Source organism: Asparagus officinalis, chromosome 3 (genome assembly GCF_001876935.1).
Source record: "Asparagus officinalis chromosome 3, Aspof.V1, whole genome shotgun sequence".
In the NCBI taxonomy this organism is placed as follows: domain Eukaryota; kingdom Viridiplantae; phylum Streptophyta; class Magnoliopsida; order Asparagales; family Asparagaceae; genus Asparagus; species Asparagus officinalis.
Window position 1 is genome coordinate 57,804,644 of NC_033796.1, and position 18,864 is coordinate 57,823,507.

Genomic DNA, 18,864 nt, shown 5'->3' on the forward strand with positions numbered 1-18,864 from the left:
CTTTCCTTCGTTTATCGAAGTAAAGATTTGAAAGCGAGTATCTTATCGATGTAAGATATTCAATCTTCTAAAGATCAAGTCTGAGCTTAAATCTCTAGGAATCACCAAATGATGCTTGTCAAAGGGTGAAAGTTCTCTCTTTCTTCCTCAAAATCACCAAAAGCTCAAGTCTCTTCTGCTCCAAAATGTTCTCCGTCCTTTATTTCGTGTCTAGGGAGGTATTTATAGGGGTATGAGTGCACAACAGTTGAAATGGAGGCGAAACAACCGACCAGATGAACCCTCTTTGGCCACGGCAGCCAACACTGTCCGCGACAGTCGACACTGCCGCGGCTAAAGGGGCAGTTACATGCACGTTCATACGTGTTTGAAACTGTTCTCCCACGACCTTTAACCACCTTCTTCGTGGTTTAACTGCCTGTCCACGTCAGCACACGTTCTATCTCTGATACGCCGCCACGTGGACTTCAAAAATCATCAGATAACTCCCTTAAAACTGCCACAACATTCTTCTTTAATTGCCGCGGCACCATAGGTTGTAGCGGTTAAGCCGCGGCACCATAGGCTGCAGCGGTTAAGCCGCGGCATCATAGGCTGCCGCGCCTTAGCCGCGGCACCATGTACTGTCGCGTCTCAGCCGTGCCGCCATGTACTGTCTGTTGGTGTGTACATTGTTCTTCCATGTTGTTTCGCTTCATTTGAATCATCCCCTTCTGATTAAGAGAGTGGCGTTTATCGTCTTCTCTTTGCCTTGAGTGGTATTTGGATGTCTGTAAGCATTTTTTGACGCCTACAGATACCCCCTCCAAAGTATCTCAGATTCATCATTTTGGAGAGGAGTCTGGGACACTTTGGATATGATAAATTTTCCTTGTAATTTTTTCAGTACTTTGTTGAGGAAGTTGCCTAGAATGGTCTGTGAATGGCTTCAATTCTTGACTTCTTCATCTTTTAGTCTATTCAGTACTTTGTAGAATAGCTAAGATTCCTCCGGTGCTGCGTTTATCGTGTGGCCGTTGTCGAAGTCTTGAATCAGAACCGTTGGGAGGTTCAAAGAGATGCAGTTTATACTCATATACTCATCGGAGTGTTCGGGTATGTATTCCAAATATAGTGGGAGATGTATGTACCCAAGGGATCATCGCGTATGCATGGTGCTCCTGCGCGTCAGAGTGGATCGTGGTACGCTAACGTGCCACTATCAATGGCCGCTATAGTGCGGGCTGCCATTGCGCTCAAGCGTGCCAGTGTAGACTATCGCGTTCGAGCGCGACAGCATCGAGTGCCGCGTACTGCTTCGGCCAGTCGGGTTTATAAGATCGCTCTGGGCCTTTTCGGGTTATTTTTCCCCGCTTCTCTGAGTTCGAAACTCTTCAAATACCCCATATAAAGTGACCTTTGGCTCTTCTCCTCTTCACATCTTCTTATTTGGGTGATTTTCCTTTGAACGAGATCTAGGGTTTTTTGGGTTTTTCTTGATTTCGATCTTTTCCTTCAGTTTTCTCATCTTCCAAGTTCGATTCCTTCTATCCTCTGGTAAAAACCAAGTCCATCTCTTGTATTTTATGTTTATTTTGCTATTTAATCCGAGATCTCACCTCTAAACCCTAATTTTCCTTGTTTCTAGGTTGATTTCACCATGTCTCCCAAGAAATCCAGGGTTTCCAAAGGGAAATCTGCAGCCCAGGCGTCTGATGAGGTTGAGACTGCCGCAACATCATTCGGAGGTAAGCTTTTAACTTCTTTTCTGTCCAAAAATTAATGTTTTTGTTCACAAAACCTCGTTTGTCTCCTTTGAGAGGCATCCGGGAAGAGTTGACATCCTCCTTTGAGAGGATTGACGCTTTAAAACACATATCTTGTTTAATCAAGACATGTACCACAGCCAAGATGCGAGTTTTCGTCGAACTCGTGCCTTTTCAGCATCTAAGGCCGTTGTTTAGTTACCGCGGCAGCACGTACTGCCGCGGCTGAGCGCGACAGCATACACTGCCGCGGTGACGCAGGGCAATGAGTATTATCGCGGCTACTTAGAGCAGGGGTTTCACTCTGTTGGCCTTTTTTATTCAACTGTTTTCCAACTTTTCTCCGCAGTCCCTTTTCCCTCTGTGGTCTTTTCTGATAGAGAATACCCAGGTCAGAGTGGTGTTCTTCACGCCTCCTTCAATGGCGACTTTCTGGTTAGAGAGGCCCACCAGTTTAGTGAAAGTTTTGACGATGGTGTTCCTGAGTTAGTTCGTGAAGGAGGTCGTCGTACTCTGCGAGCATTGCTGACTGACTCGCCCATAACTCCAATTCGAGATTCCACCGAACCGTTGAAGAAGCCTGATTATTTGTTTGGGGATTCGATTGAAGACCCAGATAATCTTTGCCGTGGTCCTGAAATTTGGTTGAATCAGCACGAAGGTGATTTTCTATTCCTTCCCCCGTTCCCTTGACAATATTCAATTCTACAATTACGGAATTTGGCCGTTTCGAGGAAGATGTCATGGCACTTGACAGATGACCATGAACGCATTCACTGCGGGTTTGTTGGTAGAGATGTCAGCGCTCCTGGCTCCAGTGGTAGGCATACTATTCGCGGCCTTCACCCGGGGATACTTGGACCAGATAGTGGGCCTCAAAATGAACTGATGATAAAGGCCAACACGATTAAGAATAGACTTGCTCGGATCGGCAGAGAATTCCCCCTTCCGAAGTTCAGATGTTACGGGTTGGTTCATTCTCTTCTAAACAAATGGTGGGCTAGGATGACCAACTACGTACTTAATCGTTGGGAACAGGAGTTAAAGAACTTTGGGTTATACGCTCCAATCAGAGCCAGCATGCATGGTCTTCCAGTAAGTGTAGATCACTTTCTCGCCTTGTTCGAGTCTTATAATCCGGAGACCAATACATTTTTCACCAAATACGGAGAGTTAGGACTCCCGCTCCACGAGATGATGAAAGTTTCCGGATTGCCACTGGGGAACACTCCTTATCAAGAATATTTTCCCAACAATCGTCAGCTTATGAAGATGAAGAAGGCTGGCTCTCCTGGTTATGACATTCTCTGGGAATTAACTTGTCATTACCAGATAGCGATAGCCAGGATCAAGGTGAAGAGTAAGAAGGCAGCTCGAGTCAGTCTAAAGCAGTTCGCCGACTACTTATTCCAGAATCTCGAGAGCCTGACCGGTGAAGCTGTCTGCGAATCACCTATTCTGACCCCTTCTGATGTTAATAGGCTGATTACAAAGATTAACGCCTAGTCTTATAGAACTGAGTCATCTGAAGGTGGCTTTCTTAGGGGTACAAAATTCAGTACTTTCTTGTGGCAATCCACAAAGAGAATGAAGCCTGCGACTCTCCTTTCTGGCTATCTGGCTATATGGCTAAAGAGATGTGTAGTGCCACATCAGTCTTCTGAGGCGCTTCCTCTTGAGGTTCTCTTTCCCGCCGTGCAACTAGCCATCGGAGGTAGGTTATCTTTACTCTCCGCCATGATTGCTGACATGCATAGCGGTTTGCGTAACCTGGCTAACACCTTTACGAAAGTGGATGCTGAGCCTTCGACTAAGATTCCTTTGTCGAGCGTTGAATTGCCATACACATATTTAATGGCGTGGCTGGTCCTCCATCGAACGGACATGATGTTAGCGCCTGATGTGTCTGATCCAGAAATCCCTTTGCTTCAGCTTTTGGAAGGATGTAAATGGCTGAATCCCTCTCGACAATGGCCTGACAGGGTGCAGCAGTTCAAGAATGCTAAGTGCTGGGAATTTTATAAGTGTTTCCCTCGGTTTTCTGGTGCATATAATGACACGCTCATTGATGAAGGGATGCCTGGGACCAACGGGACTTCCCTCAATATGGGTAGTTTCCATTGGCTTATGAACATCCGACCAGGTTACAATGTTTTCCGTTTGAGGAACCTATGCAGGATCGAGCCTTATTTTCCTTGCCGGTTTGCGCGACAATTCGGCTACGATCAATTATATGTCGGGAATCCCAATAAATGGTTAATAACCTGCGGAGGCCTTATCGATGGAGTGCGAGCCTAGTTCTGGAATGTTGCTGGCTGTACTGAAGCTCAATTTAGTTTGCCTGTCGCTGAGCCTAATCTTCACATGACTTTTCTTTATTGCCGGTGGATTTTAACCGCCAACATGCCCGTCCCGAAGAAAAAGATTTCCGAACTAGAATCAGAAGCTGTGGTTCGGAGAATTGTATCTTCCAGGAAAGGAAAGGAGCCCGCTACGTCTTCCCACAAAGGAAAACAAGCAGTTGATTCCGAAGAGAGTGACGACTTCGAAACATCCAGTGAGGAGGATGAAACCAAAGATGAAGCAGGGGCTGATGTTCCTCTTTCTCCCTTGGCTCACAAGACTCGTCGAGCTTCTTCACCCCGATCACCCGGTGCTCCTTCTAAGGATATTCGAATGAGAGAGAAGAATATTCCTTTATCATCTTCTAATAAAATGACTGTCAGATGGCCTACCTTTGAAGAAGAAGAAGAAGAAGAGGAAGATGTCACCCCACTTGTCCCGGCAGAAAGAGTCCCGATCTTCTGCTTCTTCCGAGGCTCAATCCTGCCCTGTTCAAGGGTCTGAACTGCGTACCAAATTTCGTCATGAGAGCTCTGAAGTTCCTCAAGATTCTCGTGTTTCGAAGAGGATTAAGAAGACGGCTCATCGACAACGTCAACTTCCCCCGTTGCTTGAAGAGGAATTTACTCAGGATCTTTCGGTTGATGAAGGGGGTAAGATCTCACCCTTATCTCCTTTTCACTATCTTATCCTTGAATATAGCATCTTATTTATTCTTTTGCTATTGCAGCTGAGCCAGAAGAGGAAGGAGAAATCATGCCCGAACCTTCTTCTCCGGGTTTAATGGATGTTGATGAATCCAGCTTCACTCAGCAAGTACACAGAGCGATGAGTGAAGAACCCCTCAACATGGACACTGCCCCTCCTCCGGTTACTACATCGACCTCGCCAACCGCCGACACAGGTACATATGTTTTTTCATTTGGGGGGCATTTTCGGGAGATAAGTGAATCGGAACATGTTCCTCTCCTACTAACTTGTGCGCTTTATCTTCTTTTAGTTAAACTAAAGGAGGTGAGTGCGGGTAGTAGCGCCGCTAACCCCGCAACTATTATTGAAGGTAATCTTATTTTTGTTTGCTTTGATTCTTTCATACCTCTTACATATGCACTGACGGTTCCTTCTGCTTAATAGATATCCCTATCAATGAGCCGGGAGATCCAGAACTTACCCATGATATGGGTATCGGAGATTTCAACGAACATGATTTCAATCTTGATATTTCTGAAGATGAACACCAGAAAATCTCCGATATACTGTCAGCTCCGGCTCCGACCGCTACTGCAGGACCAACTACTAGAGTCAATTCAGCTGAAGTAGGCGCATCAGAAAGTATGTACTTTTAGATCCAAGTTTTCAATTAAGCTTTCATTTCTTACTATTTTTAGATGACTGAAATAAGAACTTGAGACGTAGGACCAACGAATAAAGTTGATGCGTCTACCGTCATTGGTGAATGCGATCAACCTGAAGGCCTAGGTTTCCTACTTTTGACAGGTCCCCCGGTTGAAGTTGAACCACCAGTTATTGTCCCTCCTGCCTCTGACACTGTCGAAGCTGAACTTGTGGTAACTTCTGATCTGACTCCGGTGGTTCATGAAGTTGGAGGGTTGAAGGCCACCACAGAAGAGCAACTTACGGCAACTTCTACTCAACTTGGTAAGTTTCTCCTTTAATATATCTCGTAGTTGGATTTATACTTGTAGAGTGTTTATTCATCCTTTTCTCATTTATAGAACTTGTTCCTCAAGAATTTGTCGATCTGGATCCGAAGCCATCGGGGGCTTCAGGTGAACAATCGTCTGGTGTAGTGAATCAACCGACGAGCGTTATTCCTGAACAAATCCCGGTTGTTATAGAGTCCATTACAACCTCAACAAGCCAAGGTAACTTGGTTGTGAAGTCTTCCAGCGAGCATACATACTTTTGTACTTATTTCATTTGTTCTCTTTGCAGCGAAAGTTGCTTCCATTGTCGATTCCATTAAACTTCAGTCGTTTTACAGAAAATTACAATGAAAATAAGCAAAAATTACAACTCTCGAGAAAATAACCCAGAAATTGTTTATCACCTCCTTTGCCTGTGCCGGGAGCGCTTTGACTCGTGGACCACCAAATCACAGATCGTGAGGGTGTTTAAGGATCCTTCCTTCGTTTATCGAAGTAGAGATTTGAAAGCGAGTATCTTATCGATGTAAGATATTCACTCTTCCAAAGATCAAGTCTGAGCTTAGATCTCTAGGAATCACCAAATGATGCTTGTCAAAGGGTGAAAGTTCTCTCTTTCTTCCTCAAAATCACCAAAAGCTCAAGTCTCTTCTGCTCTAAAATGTTCTCCGTCTTGGATATTCATGTAATGTATCCAGGGATCTTCCCAAGTGGGTAACTGATCATCTCCTTCTGTTGTGGAAGGATCAATTGTCGCCATGTTCGACATTAGGGTTTTGAATCTTTCTCCAATGCTCATGTCAGAATCCCAAGTTGAAGCATCGGATGAATGCATACTCTTATTTATCAGTTGGCTAATAATCTGTTGGCCATATTCGTCATCAGATGATGAAGCATAACCCAGACCCCTTTTATAGCTGTAATAATTGTCAGGTCTCCCTTTTGGTACATAGGCAGGACGGGGTGGAACCCTGACGCCTTGACCAAAATGAAGACCTTCACCGAGCGAGAGGTCATAACCCTGGCTCGTCATGTAACCATTCTCTTGTGAACTGTACCGAGAGAAATGCCGCCCGGGTTCTTCATCATCTGAATAAGTGTCTAAGAACAGATCTGGGGTAGGGGATGGTTCCCCTTTCCCAAAAACTATTTCTTTTTCACCCCCTGTCTTTGCGAGTAGGAGCATAGTTGTTCCGTCTGAACTTCGGATATATTTCGTCGTCGTGCAAGACGAACGAAGTGGCATATGTAGACTAGGGTCGTCATATAATTCCTGCATTACATCATCGAGACAACGCGAGTACTCTAAATCATTGTTTATTATTTCATCGGCAAGCTGCCAGTTACAACTTTCATCCGACGAATTACCATCGTCAAGATCGATTACAAGAGGTTCAATGTCATTTAGCACAAGACCTTCACTATAATCGAGCCCAGCTTCGGTATCAGCTTCTTCTCCACTATCCGTACCATGGGCCGATGGTTCAGTATCGGATTCAGCACCATAAAGAAGGGAGTCAGTAAAGTATTTTTCTAACCCCTTGAATGGTTGCTTATCCGCGACCACCGTCTTGACCTCATCATTAGTGTCGACATATTTCAGACACTGATGGATGGTAGAGGGAACTATAAGATTACTGTGGATCCATGGGCGACCCAACAGTAAATTATAGGAAGTCTCGGCATCAATTACATAACAGGTGACTTCAGACTTTAAGTCTCCGAGCTGATACTTCACCCGAATTTTCCCCAACGGTCTTGATCCACTAGTGTTAAATCCGTAGATAACGGTTCCTGTGGAGGCTAGTTTGCTGGCGGGAATTCCGAGGTGGTACATCAATCGTAACGGCATAATGCTGACGGCGGAACCCGGGTCAACTTGGATCCGGTTGACAACGCTCGAACCGATATATCCAGTAAAATATAAAGGTCTGTCATGCTTTGAGTTCCTGACTTGCATATCTTCTTTCGTGAAAGCAATGCAAGGAAACTTTGTAGCTGCCAGATTGTAATGCTGAATCGACGACTCTGGCTCTTCGGGAGTTGGTTTAATTTGAGTAAGGAATACCTCAGAATCAGCCAAGGCTTCTTGTAACGCTTCTCTGGTATCTTTCGAGAGGCGCAGTAACTCGTATAGCGTAATCCTTGCTGGGATATTAGCTAGCTGAGCCATAACGTCAAAACGATATGGTACGTTCGAACTTTCTGGTTTGTCTCATCCAATCGGTCGGTTGAAACGAGACTGCTTCGGAACTTGAACCTCTTTATGTTGGGGTTCCTTTTCTTTTTGCTTAGCCGGTTGTTGCGGCTTCTCAGCAGCTACAGGAGGAGTTGTAACTACCCCCAGCTCCGTAAGAGTTTTAGCATTTGGGTTAGAGGTTTCAGGATATTTATAATGGTATTCATTCCCACCTCTTGTAGCGAAAGGTTCCTGCTCTTCTTCAGAAAGCGGTAAAGCTGGAATCTCTTCGTCAGTTTGATTTCTTCTTTGATATGGATGTCGTCCACTGTTCATCTTCAAGCAAATCCGGATGAACCCAAAGGATTTCATCGTTGGGGGTTGTGTGAGATACAAGCCCTTTTTGACGCTGTCCATGAGGGTCATCGTTGATGGTCTGCATCTTGACTTTTGATACTGGTTCGGCTTGAAACCAGGATAAAGGAACCGATCCGAAGCTAATGGACACTGCATTTTCACCTACTTTCTTCTCTTTTGGTTTCGGTGTTACGATTCCAACATCGATTAAGGTTTGTATTTTGTCTTTCAAGACATAACACGCCTTAGTGGGATGGTGGACCCTTCGGTGATATGCACAATACTTCGGGTCATCAGTCTTCTTCGCTTCTTCTTGGTTTGTGACCGGTGGAAGCTTGATCTTGTTGTTATCCAGCAGGTATTTGAAGATGACCGGAACTTCATCATCTTTGAACGAATACTCTTTCGGGAACTTAGGCTCTGAGGCCTTGAACTGCTTCGGAGGCTGTTGATTCTGATTAGGTGCTAGTTGGAAGGATGACTGCTGTGGTTGTTGTTGTGGCTGTTGCCCCAGACCCTCTTCCTCTGCCTCGAGAGTTAAAGTTCTGTTTTTGAGGATTATCTTGTGGCAGTCCCCTCTCCAACTTCTTTCTCTTAAGAAAGCGCTCGGCTTGTTCACCTCTCACTTTCAATTCCTTCCAAGTTTTAGAAGGTACAACCCCCATGACTTCTAACACATCCAGCGACAAGTTATTGTGACATGTCTGTAGGATAAACTCTTCTGTGAGTGGATCTCGGCAGTTTACTGCTTTGTTCCAGAATCGTTTGACGAAGACATCAACCGACTCCCCATTTATCTGCTTCTCGTCCAACAAGGTGCCAATTAAGACCTCCGTGTCGTCATCGAAGAAGTTGGTGAGGAACAATTCTTTCATATCTTCCCAGCTAGTAATACTCCCGGGTTTGAGACGTCGGTACCAATCGAAGGCAGGCCCGCGAAGGGTTCCTACGAATGACTGGACCATCAAGGCTTCTTTTCCGGATATTGCGCCGAGATGTGACTTGAAATAAATCAAGTGTTGAGTGGGTGAACCTCTGCCATCAAAAGGAGTAAAGTTAATCAAATTAAACTTTGGGGGATAAGGAATCAGATCCCACTCCCTCGGGTACGGGTACGGAATGCCCGTTTTCTTCACTTCTTGGGCCATCATTAGAGCATTGACTTTGCTCTCAAGGTCCTGCATCTTTTTGTCCTCTTCCTCACTCTTCTTCAAGTAAATTTGAGGAGGTTGAGTAGATGATTTGGCTGGGCCGCTTCCAGAATTGTCTTTATCAGGAGGAGGATCAGCAAAGATAGTCTCATCTTCTTCATCATCGTCCTCAGTTGTACGTACAGGTCTGGCGTTACGCTTGCTGGATTCTGCCTTTTGGCTCGATTCCGGCTGATGTTGTTGAGCTTGCAAATCTCGAACCTGTTGCATAGTCAACTCCATCTCGGTTTTAATTTTAGCTCTAATTTCCTTGTGTTGTTTGGCTAACGCTTCCTGTAGTATTTGAGCCAGTTGGTCTGGCGTGATTGCGAATGCTTCTCTGACTCGCCCTACACTAGACGTGGTATTGTCTGAAGCAACAGCAGAGCAAGTATCTGACAATTCCTCATCTGAAGATAATCCTTCATGCATTTTCTTGTAATTTCGACGTCGGTTAGCTCTTCTTTGTAACCGTAACATTCTGTGAGATAGACCCCGCTCAACTCTCCCTTCCGGAGAGAAATCAGGATCAGGGTTGACTAATTGTTGCTTTCCTCTGCCGGTCATATTAATAGTGACCTCAGGGAATTCATCTCGTCGAATTGTAGGTCTCTTCTTGTTGAAGCGTCTCACTTTGGGTCTTGACGCTTCAGTGGAAAGTCTCTGAAATACGGAAACTCTAGTTGAATTATTTTTAGAGCATTCGTATTCTGTCAGTACTGCTTTAATGAGTCTCTCACAGGAGCAGTGAGACTCGTTTTCTCGTACAATTCTTTTTCTTGAGTTATTTTTCTGATAGTACAACTCATCGTTATTGTGATTTGAGCAACCTATCTCTTGTGCTTGAACTTTGTTAACATGCACAGGGCGACCAGTCGTCGCCTTTGGGCGATCCAATGTTAAAATTTTAATTCCACCCCTTTGCGGGTGTGGAGTATTCATAGGTCCTAAACGAGAGTGAACTGGTATTCTCTCGTTCTGGACTGGTGCAGTTCTGACAGGAGGGTGTTTACGACCCTCTGTATAAGAAACCACTAAGGGTTTATTTGCTGGATCTGATTGTTCTTTGACTGGGGCTTTGCCTCGATCGTCAACCGAAGGACCAAGGCGATCCGCCATTGTGATTTTAAATTTGGATAAATCTGGGCTAACCCAGGGTTTCACTGGTGATGCAGTAGACGGGCCCGGAACGGACGTTTGCGGCGTTTTCGGCATCCAAACTCTACGGTTCTTTGGTGGTTTTTCAGACACCATTCCTTCTTGATTCCTTGTGCTTGTTGACGAAGAGCGCGAGCACGGGCGGCCTTCACCTGACGCCTCTGTATACGTTCTCTAAGGGTCGAACGAGCCCTTTTGACGAGGGTCCATTCCTCCGTCGTAAGCTGTGCAGAAATATGATTATTTTGTCGTTGAGGCAACTGAACCACTTTTTGTTTCCTCGACTCTAGGTCCGCATAATAGTGGACCCCGTCGGTTTGTTGCATGGCCTTAGCCAATTGACGAGCACGGCGCTGGCGCTGTCTTTGACGAGCCCTTTCCGTCAGCACCGGTGAGCCATTAATCAACGACTCCTTAATGGGTGCGGAGTCGTTTGGAACAGGGATGTTGCAGGCAGATTCCTTAGCAGCAGTCGGGCAAGAATCTTCACCTATGGCCTTCATTGGCACTGTAGACTTGAAATTTTTTCTGGGAGACGAAACTTTCCTATACTTGCGGGGTGAGGAAAGTTTTGATGATGAGGATGACAGGTACTCCTCGAATTTCGCCTGATCGAACTCGTATTCGATCTCTTCGTTGACAACGATCTTGATTGGTTGTGACACGGCGGCCTTGGCAGCGAGGCCGCTGGCTCCCACTGTGGTCGCCAGTTTGTTTTCAGCGAAAGTTGCTTCCATTGTCGATTCCATTAAACTTCAGTCGTTTTACAGAAAATTACAATGAAAATAAGCAAAAACTACAACTCTCGAGAAAATAACACAGAAATTGTTTATCAACTCCTGCTTTTGTGGGACTTTGCCTGCGTGTGTAGGGAGGTATTTATAGGGGTCTCAGTGCACCACAGTTGAAACGGGGGCAAAATAACCGACCTGATGTTTTCTCTTTGGCCGCTGCAGTCTACACTACCGCGGCTATTGGCGTGGCAGTATAGACTGCCGCGGACAAAGGAGCGGTTATCGCCACGTTCCATTGTGTTTGAAACTGCTCTCCCACGACCTTTAACCACTTTTTTCGTGGTTTAACTGCTTGTCCACGTCAGCACACGTTCTATTTCTGATATGCTGCCACGTGGGCTTTAAAAAATCATCATACAACTGTCTTGTAACCGCCGCAGCACCCCTTGTAATAGCCGCGGCACCATAGGCTACCGCGTCTTAGCCGCGGTACCATAGGTTACCGCGCATTAACCGCGGCACCATGGGCTGCCGCGCCGTCATGTACTGCCTGTTGGTGTGTACATTGTTCTTCCATGTTATTTCGCTTCCTTTGAATCATCCCCTTCTGATTAAGAGAGTGGCGTTTATCGTCTTCTCTTTGCCTTGAGTGGTATTTGGATGTCTGTAAGCATTTTTTGACGCCTACACTAGCGCTTGAGAAATTCCACATCAACGATAATGGATCAGATATGTTGACAAAGTCAATACCAAGGGAGCTCGTTATTTGTTGTTTGATTGCCAGAATAGACACCACCTCCACATAGGCAGGAGGGGGAGGTTTGTCAGGTTTCCCATCTATGTGAATGATGGCCCAAAGTTATATTCGATGTCTTATGTTGTAGACCGAATGGTTTGAGTTTTAACTAAAGCCTATCTACTTGAACTATTGTTATGCCTCTCCTAAGTGTGGGTTAGATCAGATTGAGAGGGATAGATTTTCATAAGAGAGAAAGGTGAAAGAACCCAAACAGATAGTGCTCATCCCTGTAGTTTTTCTACTAGAACAACAACCATCAACTTGACGATCAGAGGTTTATCAGTGGTCTAATCGAGCTAAAATTTAGTGAGTAGGTAGAAGCCTCATCAGACTTTATTTTGAATGGTTAGATCATCGATCAATTATCTATAGCTTCAGGATCTTGGCTCCAAATAGAAGCTAAATTTCTGGGTGAGATTTTCAGTTTCTCTTTGTTTTGTGAGGTTGATTTTATTGTTGTTGGAGTTGGGGTCGTGTACCCATTGTGTGAGCTTGGATAAGATTTCTTGTAACCTATTTTTATTATAGTGGAGCTCTTGAGAAAGACTCTTAGTCCCATGGATTTTCTTTCTGATTTTGAGGGGTTTTCCATGTAAAAATCTAGTGTTCTTTGTGATTGTGGTTGCTGTTATTGGTTGTTTCATATTTGCAATCATTCATTCCTAGTCTCACATTTGATCTTAGGCTTTAGATCATCTCTTTAGTTTTTAACACTTGTACGAGCAGATTTAATAGACGATTTGTACTTAAGATTAGAAGGAGGTAATAGGGGTCGAGAGATGAATTAGGATTCAACAAGAGAGAGAGAGAGAGAGAGAGAGAGAGAGAGAGAGAGAGAGAGAGAGAGAGAGAGAGAGAGAGAGCGCGCGAGAGAGAGAGAGAGAGAGAGAGAGAGAGAGAGAGAGAGAGAGAGACCTTGATCATAATTCTTGGAGGTCAGAGACAAAATTGTGTGAAAGAGAAGAGAAGTGTTGTTTCCTAAATACCTAGCTGTAGACTAAATTTTGAAATCCAAAGTTTTAGGTCTTCAAATCCATACTATAAAATGTCCTGATTTGTAATCCAAGCCCAAAATAAAACCCAAACGTGGAATTCGTATCCGAAATACCTTAGATTCTAAATCCAATGCCCAAATCAAGTTTCCCACACATCCTATATATATTTTCTCTACAGGTTAATTGTCTTTTTATAATTTTTTAAGTGAAAAAAAGAAAGAAAAATAAAAGAAATATCAAGAAAAATAGAAATTGTAAGGGATGTAAGCATTGGGATACTCCTCTTCATTTCCATTCTCGTGCTTGCATCGTCGTCTACAAGCAATATTAGATATATTAATGAATGCATTCATTACTGCTCCAACCCTCATGAAGACTGCAAGAATATTGTCGCCTTGATTGTATGCACACTATCTTGGTACCATGTAAAATAATATGCATGTGTGCATGAGAGCATATATATATAGCATATTCTCTGAACCTTTTAGAGTCAAGTTCCTGTTATTAGATTTGATTGATTTTTTGGTTTGATATATGTTGTATTATGTTATTTCATTATTCTCATTTTAATGAAGGATATTAGTAAAGCTTTATTTCTACTCTCTTCTTGTTTTACTTCATATACATATATATAATGGGGAATTATGAGTTCCTCCACAAACTTAGCTAGTATGGCATTGATATTAAGTACATTTGAGTTGTGTAATTTAGGTGTCTCTATGAGATTGAATTGTAGTTGTCTGAATATATGTCATGTCAACAACAAATTAGCCAAACTTTTATAACCTTTTACTTAATTTCTATTTAACCTACCAAATCTCAAATATCATATTTTTGGTCTGGTTTCTAGTTAAATTGATGGAAAAGTTAACTTATTATGACATGGTTCTTCCAATATGACATCTTAATGAATAAAAACATTTGAACTTTTAAGAGGATGGAATGAAAATAAATATTTTAGATGGTACATTTTACTACGCCCTTATACAGGGGTTATGACTAGTGTGGGCAGTGAGATCAACTGTGCCCACTAAACTTGAGGGCGAAGGGAGCAGAAATGTTATTTTTGCTGGAGGTGTTTGTTGTGCTCACAAGAAAGAAAACAAGAAGAAGGAGGGGTTGAAGATGAAGATGAAGGAGAGGTTGAAGATGAATAGTAACACACTTTGGGAATTTGGCATTTGAGAACTAAATTTAGTTATAGGTTTTGTATCTTAGTGAACTTCAATTGACCATGTTATTTAAGTTGGAGGCTTTGGTGTTGTCCCTTTGCTCTAACAAAGGTGGGAGCTTGGGTTTTCTTATTTTGTCCATTTTGTGAAAAATAATGAGCAGATTTTGTTAAGAATAGAACTTTTGGGAGAAAAAGGACATATTAGTAGAAATAGACTTATTTTATTCATTGTATTGAAAGGTTTAAATATAAGAGCAAAAGAAGAGGTTTTAGTATCCTAGGTGATGTGGGACTAAAGAAAGGGATACAATATGCCCAATAACTATATATATAACACCTCCTGTCAAACTCACAGTCGGTAGAGAACTGAGACTTTGGATCAGACGAGCCAAATTTGCATAGATGGTTATCGGCGTGGCTTGGCGAGAGGTGGTTGAATTAGAGCACATCAGTGGCTAGAATTGTAGGATGCGAGATCATGTTATTGCAGTGGTGATCGATAGTCATGCACCATGGTTGCAAGAGGACGGACCTGCAATCGCGGGAGAAGGTGCAGTGACTGGATCTTGCAAGCAGCAAGGTATGATGTTGCAATAGTGATCGGTGTTCACGCACAGTGGCAGAGAGAGGGCGGACCTATGGTCACAGCAGGAGGCATGGTGACAGGATCTTGCAAGCATCAATGATCTGAAAACACTTGGCTGGAGAGAGCTTGGCCCGAGGCTGGCCAAGGAGGGAGAAATCTCACAAAGGAAATTCGTCGAACATTTTGTGTGCATGCGATGAAGCGGATGAACAATATAGTTATGCCAAGTGGGTCTGGGGAGATCTAATTGATTAGACTAAATGTTTAGCTGAAGATCTTTAAAGATCTAATTTGTAGGTCAAATGATTGGCACAAGATCTATAAAGATCTAATCGGTAAGCCAAATGATTAGCGCAAGATCTATGAAGATCTAGTTGGTAAGCCAAATGGTTAGTATAAGATCTATGAAGATCTAGTTGGTAAGACAAGTGATTGGTGCAAAGCTCTATGAAGATCTAGTTCACAAGCTAAATAATTGGCGTAAGATCTGTAAAGATCTTGGTTGAATCCAATATCGAGGCCGCCGAGAGGAAGCGCAGAGTTTTCAGCAAAACCCCCTCGACGACTCAACGTAGAGGAAGAAGAAGGAGCTCTCTTTGGGATCAAGAAAATGACTCTAGTACCATGTTAAGAATAAAGCTTTTGGGAGAAAAAGGATATATTAGTAGAAAGAGACTTATTTTATATATCGTATTGAAAGGTTTAAATATAAGAGCAAGAGAAGAGGTTTTAGTATCCTAGACGACGTGACACTAAAGAAAGGGATACAATATGCCCAATAACTATATTTAACAGAGTAAACTGATAAAAGGAAATAGTAAACATGGTTTGCTTGGAGAATTAGATGACTAAAATTGATTTTAGAAACAAGATAAGATTGGAGAATTAGATGACTAAAATTGATTTTAGAAACAAGATAAACTAAGTTAAAAAATGAAACAATATAAGGATATATATAAGACAAAAGATAAACTAGGGTTAGAAGAGCTTTTCTATTGTAAACTTGGAAATTCAAATTAACGGCATCATACCATATCTCATGCCCACCATAATAGAATTCTATCACTACTAAATTTTAAAGAGAAAGAAACCTCCATTCCAACTACAATCCAAACTAAAAAATAACTCTATCACAAAATTGAAAATCAAATCAAAGTCCTAGAATTTAAATTAAAACTTCATAACTTTATTCATGATTTTTCTTATAGTCTGACTACAATGAAAAACATAATCTATTTTTATAGGATTTAATATTCTATCGCTACTAAATTTTAAAGAAAGAAACTTCCATTCCAACTACAATTCAAAGTGAAAAATAACTCTATCATAAAATAAAAAAAATCAAATTAAAGTCCAAGAATTTAAATTAAAACTAAACTCTAAAAAATTCAAATATAGAAATTCATATATTAGTTATACTCGTGGTCTTGCCCCCACTGACTGACTAAATTTATGAATCGGCCCCTACTCTCATGGAACAGAGCACAACACTTACCAATCTTATCAACAATTAATAATGTGCATCATTAATCTCACGTTTCCAATATATGGAATTGCTGGATTTAACTAGGCTAGGCCCAAAAGATTAAGGCCCACTGGGCTGTAATAGCAACATCCAACCCAATGAGTGCTTATATTTATTAAAGATAAAGAGTCCATGAGTAACACACGAACAAACTTTACAGACCCAAAGAGCGCGACGCTTTCAATCAATCGAAACAAGCCTGATATATCTCTCAACAATCATGTCCTGCGAAAAATCAGTGAAGTACCCTTTCTCCACCTCCAGGCCTTCTTGGGCCGCAATGAGCTCAACCCGGGCTTGAACCTGGTCTGCGCCAACCTGTTTCGAGTCCAACAACATGCACGCGATCTCGATCGAGTCATCTCCGTGGACCAAGGCGAGGGCTTGAACCGAGGGAAGCCCACCACCGCGGGCACTGACGGACCGTGCTATCCTTTTCACGGTTGCTATATCGGTCGATAGAAATGGGATGTTAAATGTATCGATCCACGGGCTTGCTCCGATGACTGCTATTCCTCTAGCCCTATTAACATTAACGGATCCTTCGTCGGGTGCTATGGGGAGAATATCCGGGAGGGCCCACCCGGCCCATTGACTGCCCATGAAGTTGGGCCTGTAGTATCCGAGCTCACGACGGATTGCATCTAGGGCTTTGTTATCCGGGTGGGCTGCTTCATATAAGAAAACTGGGACTGCAATTTGCAAAGTGACAATCATACACAAAATGATTCTTTATAAAATATAGCAATATTACCAAGAAAACTAATAACTACTGTTTTTTTTTCCTTATATTCAATTATTAGTTTTCTCACTACTTTTTTTTGTTATAAAAAAAATAGTAGTTAGAAAACTAATAACTAAAGAAGGGAAAACATACTTGTCTACATACGTATTAATCTAGTGGACCTGATGTCCAATTATATGTGAATGAATTATGATTCTTTCAATGATGGTAATCAACAATTATGATAAAATCAATCTAATTGTAAAGGATATTTAGCTACTTATCATCCTTATTTGATTTTATTTACGTATATATCTCCTAACAGTGTAATGACATTATTTTCCCGTTAATTCCTAAACTCACGTGGAAAATCTCATCAAATTGTTCTCAGCAAACGTTGCAATTCTGAGTTTTTCGCGGCATCTCATAATCATAAACTAACGGAAACGCAGTCAAACGTATACCAAAACTATACGATTGTGATGAGTGGTTGAGGGTTATAATGTTATACTCTATCAAAATCGAAAACGGACACATGCATACCTTGTAATTCATTTCCCATATCAGAAGCAACCAACTTAGCCATGGCCGCCGCCTCCTCCACTGTTGCCTCTGCCAACGGATGAAAACAAATATGATCCACTACTCCGAACCGAGGATGTGCGCCGAGATGCGTCTCCAGGTCTACCGCTGCAAACGCCGCCTCCGCCATCGTCTGTACAGTCTGCCGTATCGGGCTGTACAACATATCCGTGGCATTATGGTGCACAATGTAGGAGACAAGAGTGTATCGGACTCGATTGTAGGCTCGGTCCTCGAACTTGTTCACGATCACCGCATCTCGGTCAAGCCTTGCGGCGCGCTCGATAGACTCTAGGGCCATCGTGTTGCGGGATTCGGAGATGTAGATCTTGCAGCAGATTAGCTTGGAGTAGTTCTTCATAGCCATCTTGCTCTTCTCAAAGAAAATTTTGATCACTCGTGTTAAAACACAATAGTTATGGTTGACAATGTTGATTCTTCACTTTCATAAAAGTAAGAATTAAGAGAAGAGGAGGCTGTAAGAAAATTTTAATAAATCATGACGTGCGTAGTAACGAAGGGATATAATTAGTTTGAGGCATATTAGGGATCAATTTGGCAACTCTTTATTAAACCGGATTTTGGCCTAATCTAGTTTAGTTCTGAATCACCTTTCCTTGGACCTAACTAAACCAGTTTAATTAAGATCCAAATACTAAACTAAAAAGAAAAGTTTAGCCCTTAACCAGGTTATTTTTTGCTAAGCTCGTAAGTGGGAGAGTTGCTAAACAAACGCTGATATTTGGATATTGTTTTAGTTGATATATGTAATGAACAGAGAATTATAGACACTTACAAGTATACGACGAGGAAGAGAAGAATATGCTTAGGGTTGTTCGTTTTCAAAAATTTCTTAGAAATCTACTGAAAATATGGAATCCTTCAGTTTTTCTTTTCAGAATGAAAATATAGTCACAAATTTCACTATTTCTTTTGATCGTAAGTGGAATGGAAAAAAAAAGTGAAATTTACTTTAGAGTTTGCAAATTCCAAGGTTAAATATTCTTCTCTCTACGGTAGGAATTTACTCGAAAAAAAGATGTATAAATAAAAAGAGATTTGCTAACCATTTTCCTAAGGAGGCGAAAGAAAGAGAGGTGAGGGAG

General features: G+C 42.4%; 1 protein-coding gene across 2 annotated transcripts in view; it reads right to left on the bottom strand.

The window, feature by feature from the left end:
- The window catches only part of LOC109834194 (formimidoyltransferase-cyclodeaminase-like), a 22,270-nt gene continuing 19,852 nt past the window's right edge, over positions 16,447 to 18,864 (bottom strand). For both annotated transcript variants that reach the window (XM_020402135.1, XM_020402136.1), the window contains exons 2-3: positions 17,720 to 18,131; positions 16,447 to 17,144 (exon numbers count right to left, since the gene is read on the bottom strand). In XM_020402135.1, the coding sequence (XP_020257724.1) occupies positions 16,633 to 17,144; positions 17,720 to 18,131 (924 nt within the window). In that variant the 3' untranslated portion in view covers positions 16,447 to 16,632. The remainder of the gene's footprint in view (positions 17,145 to 17,719; positions 18,132 to 18,864) is intronic.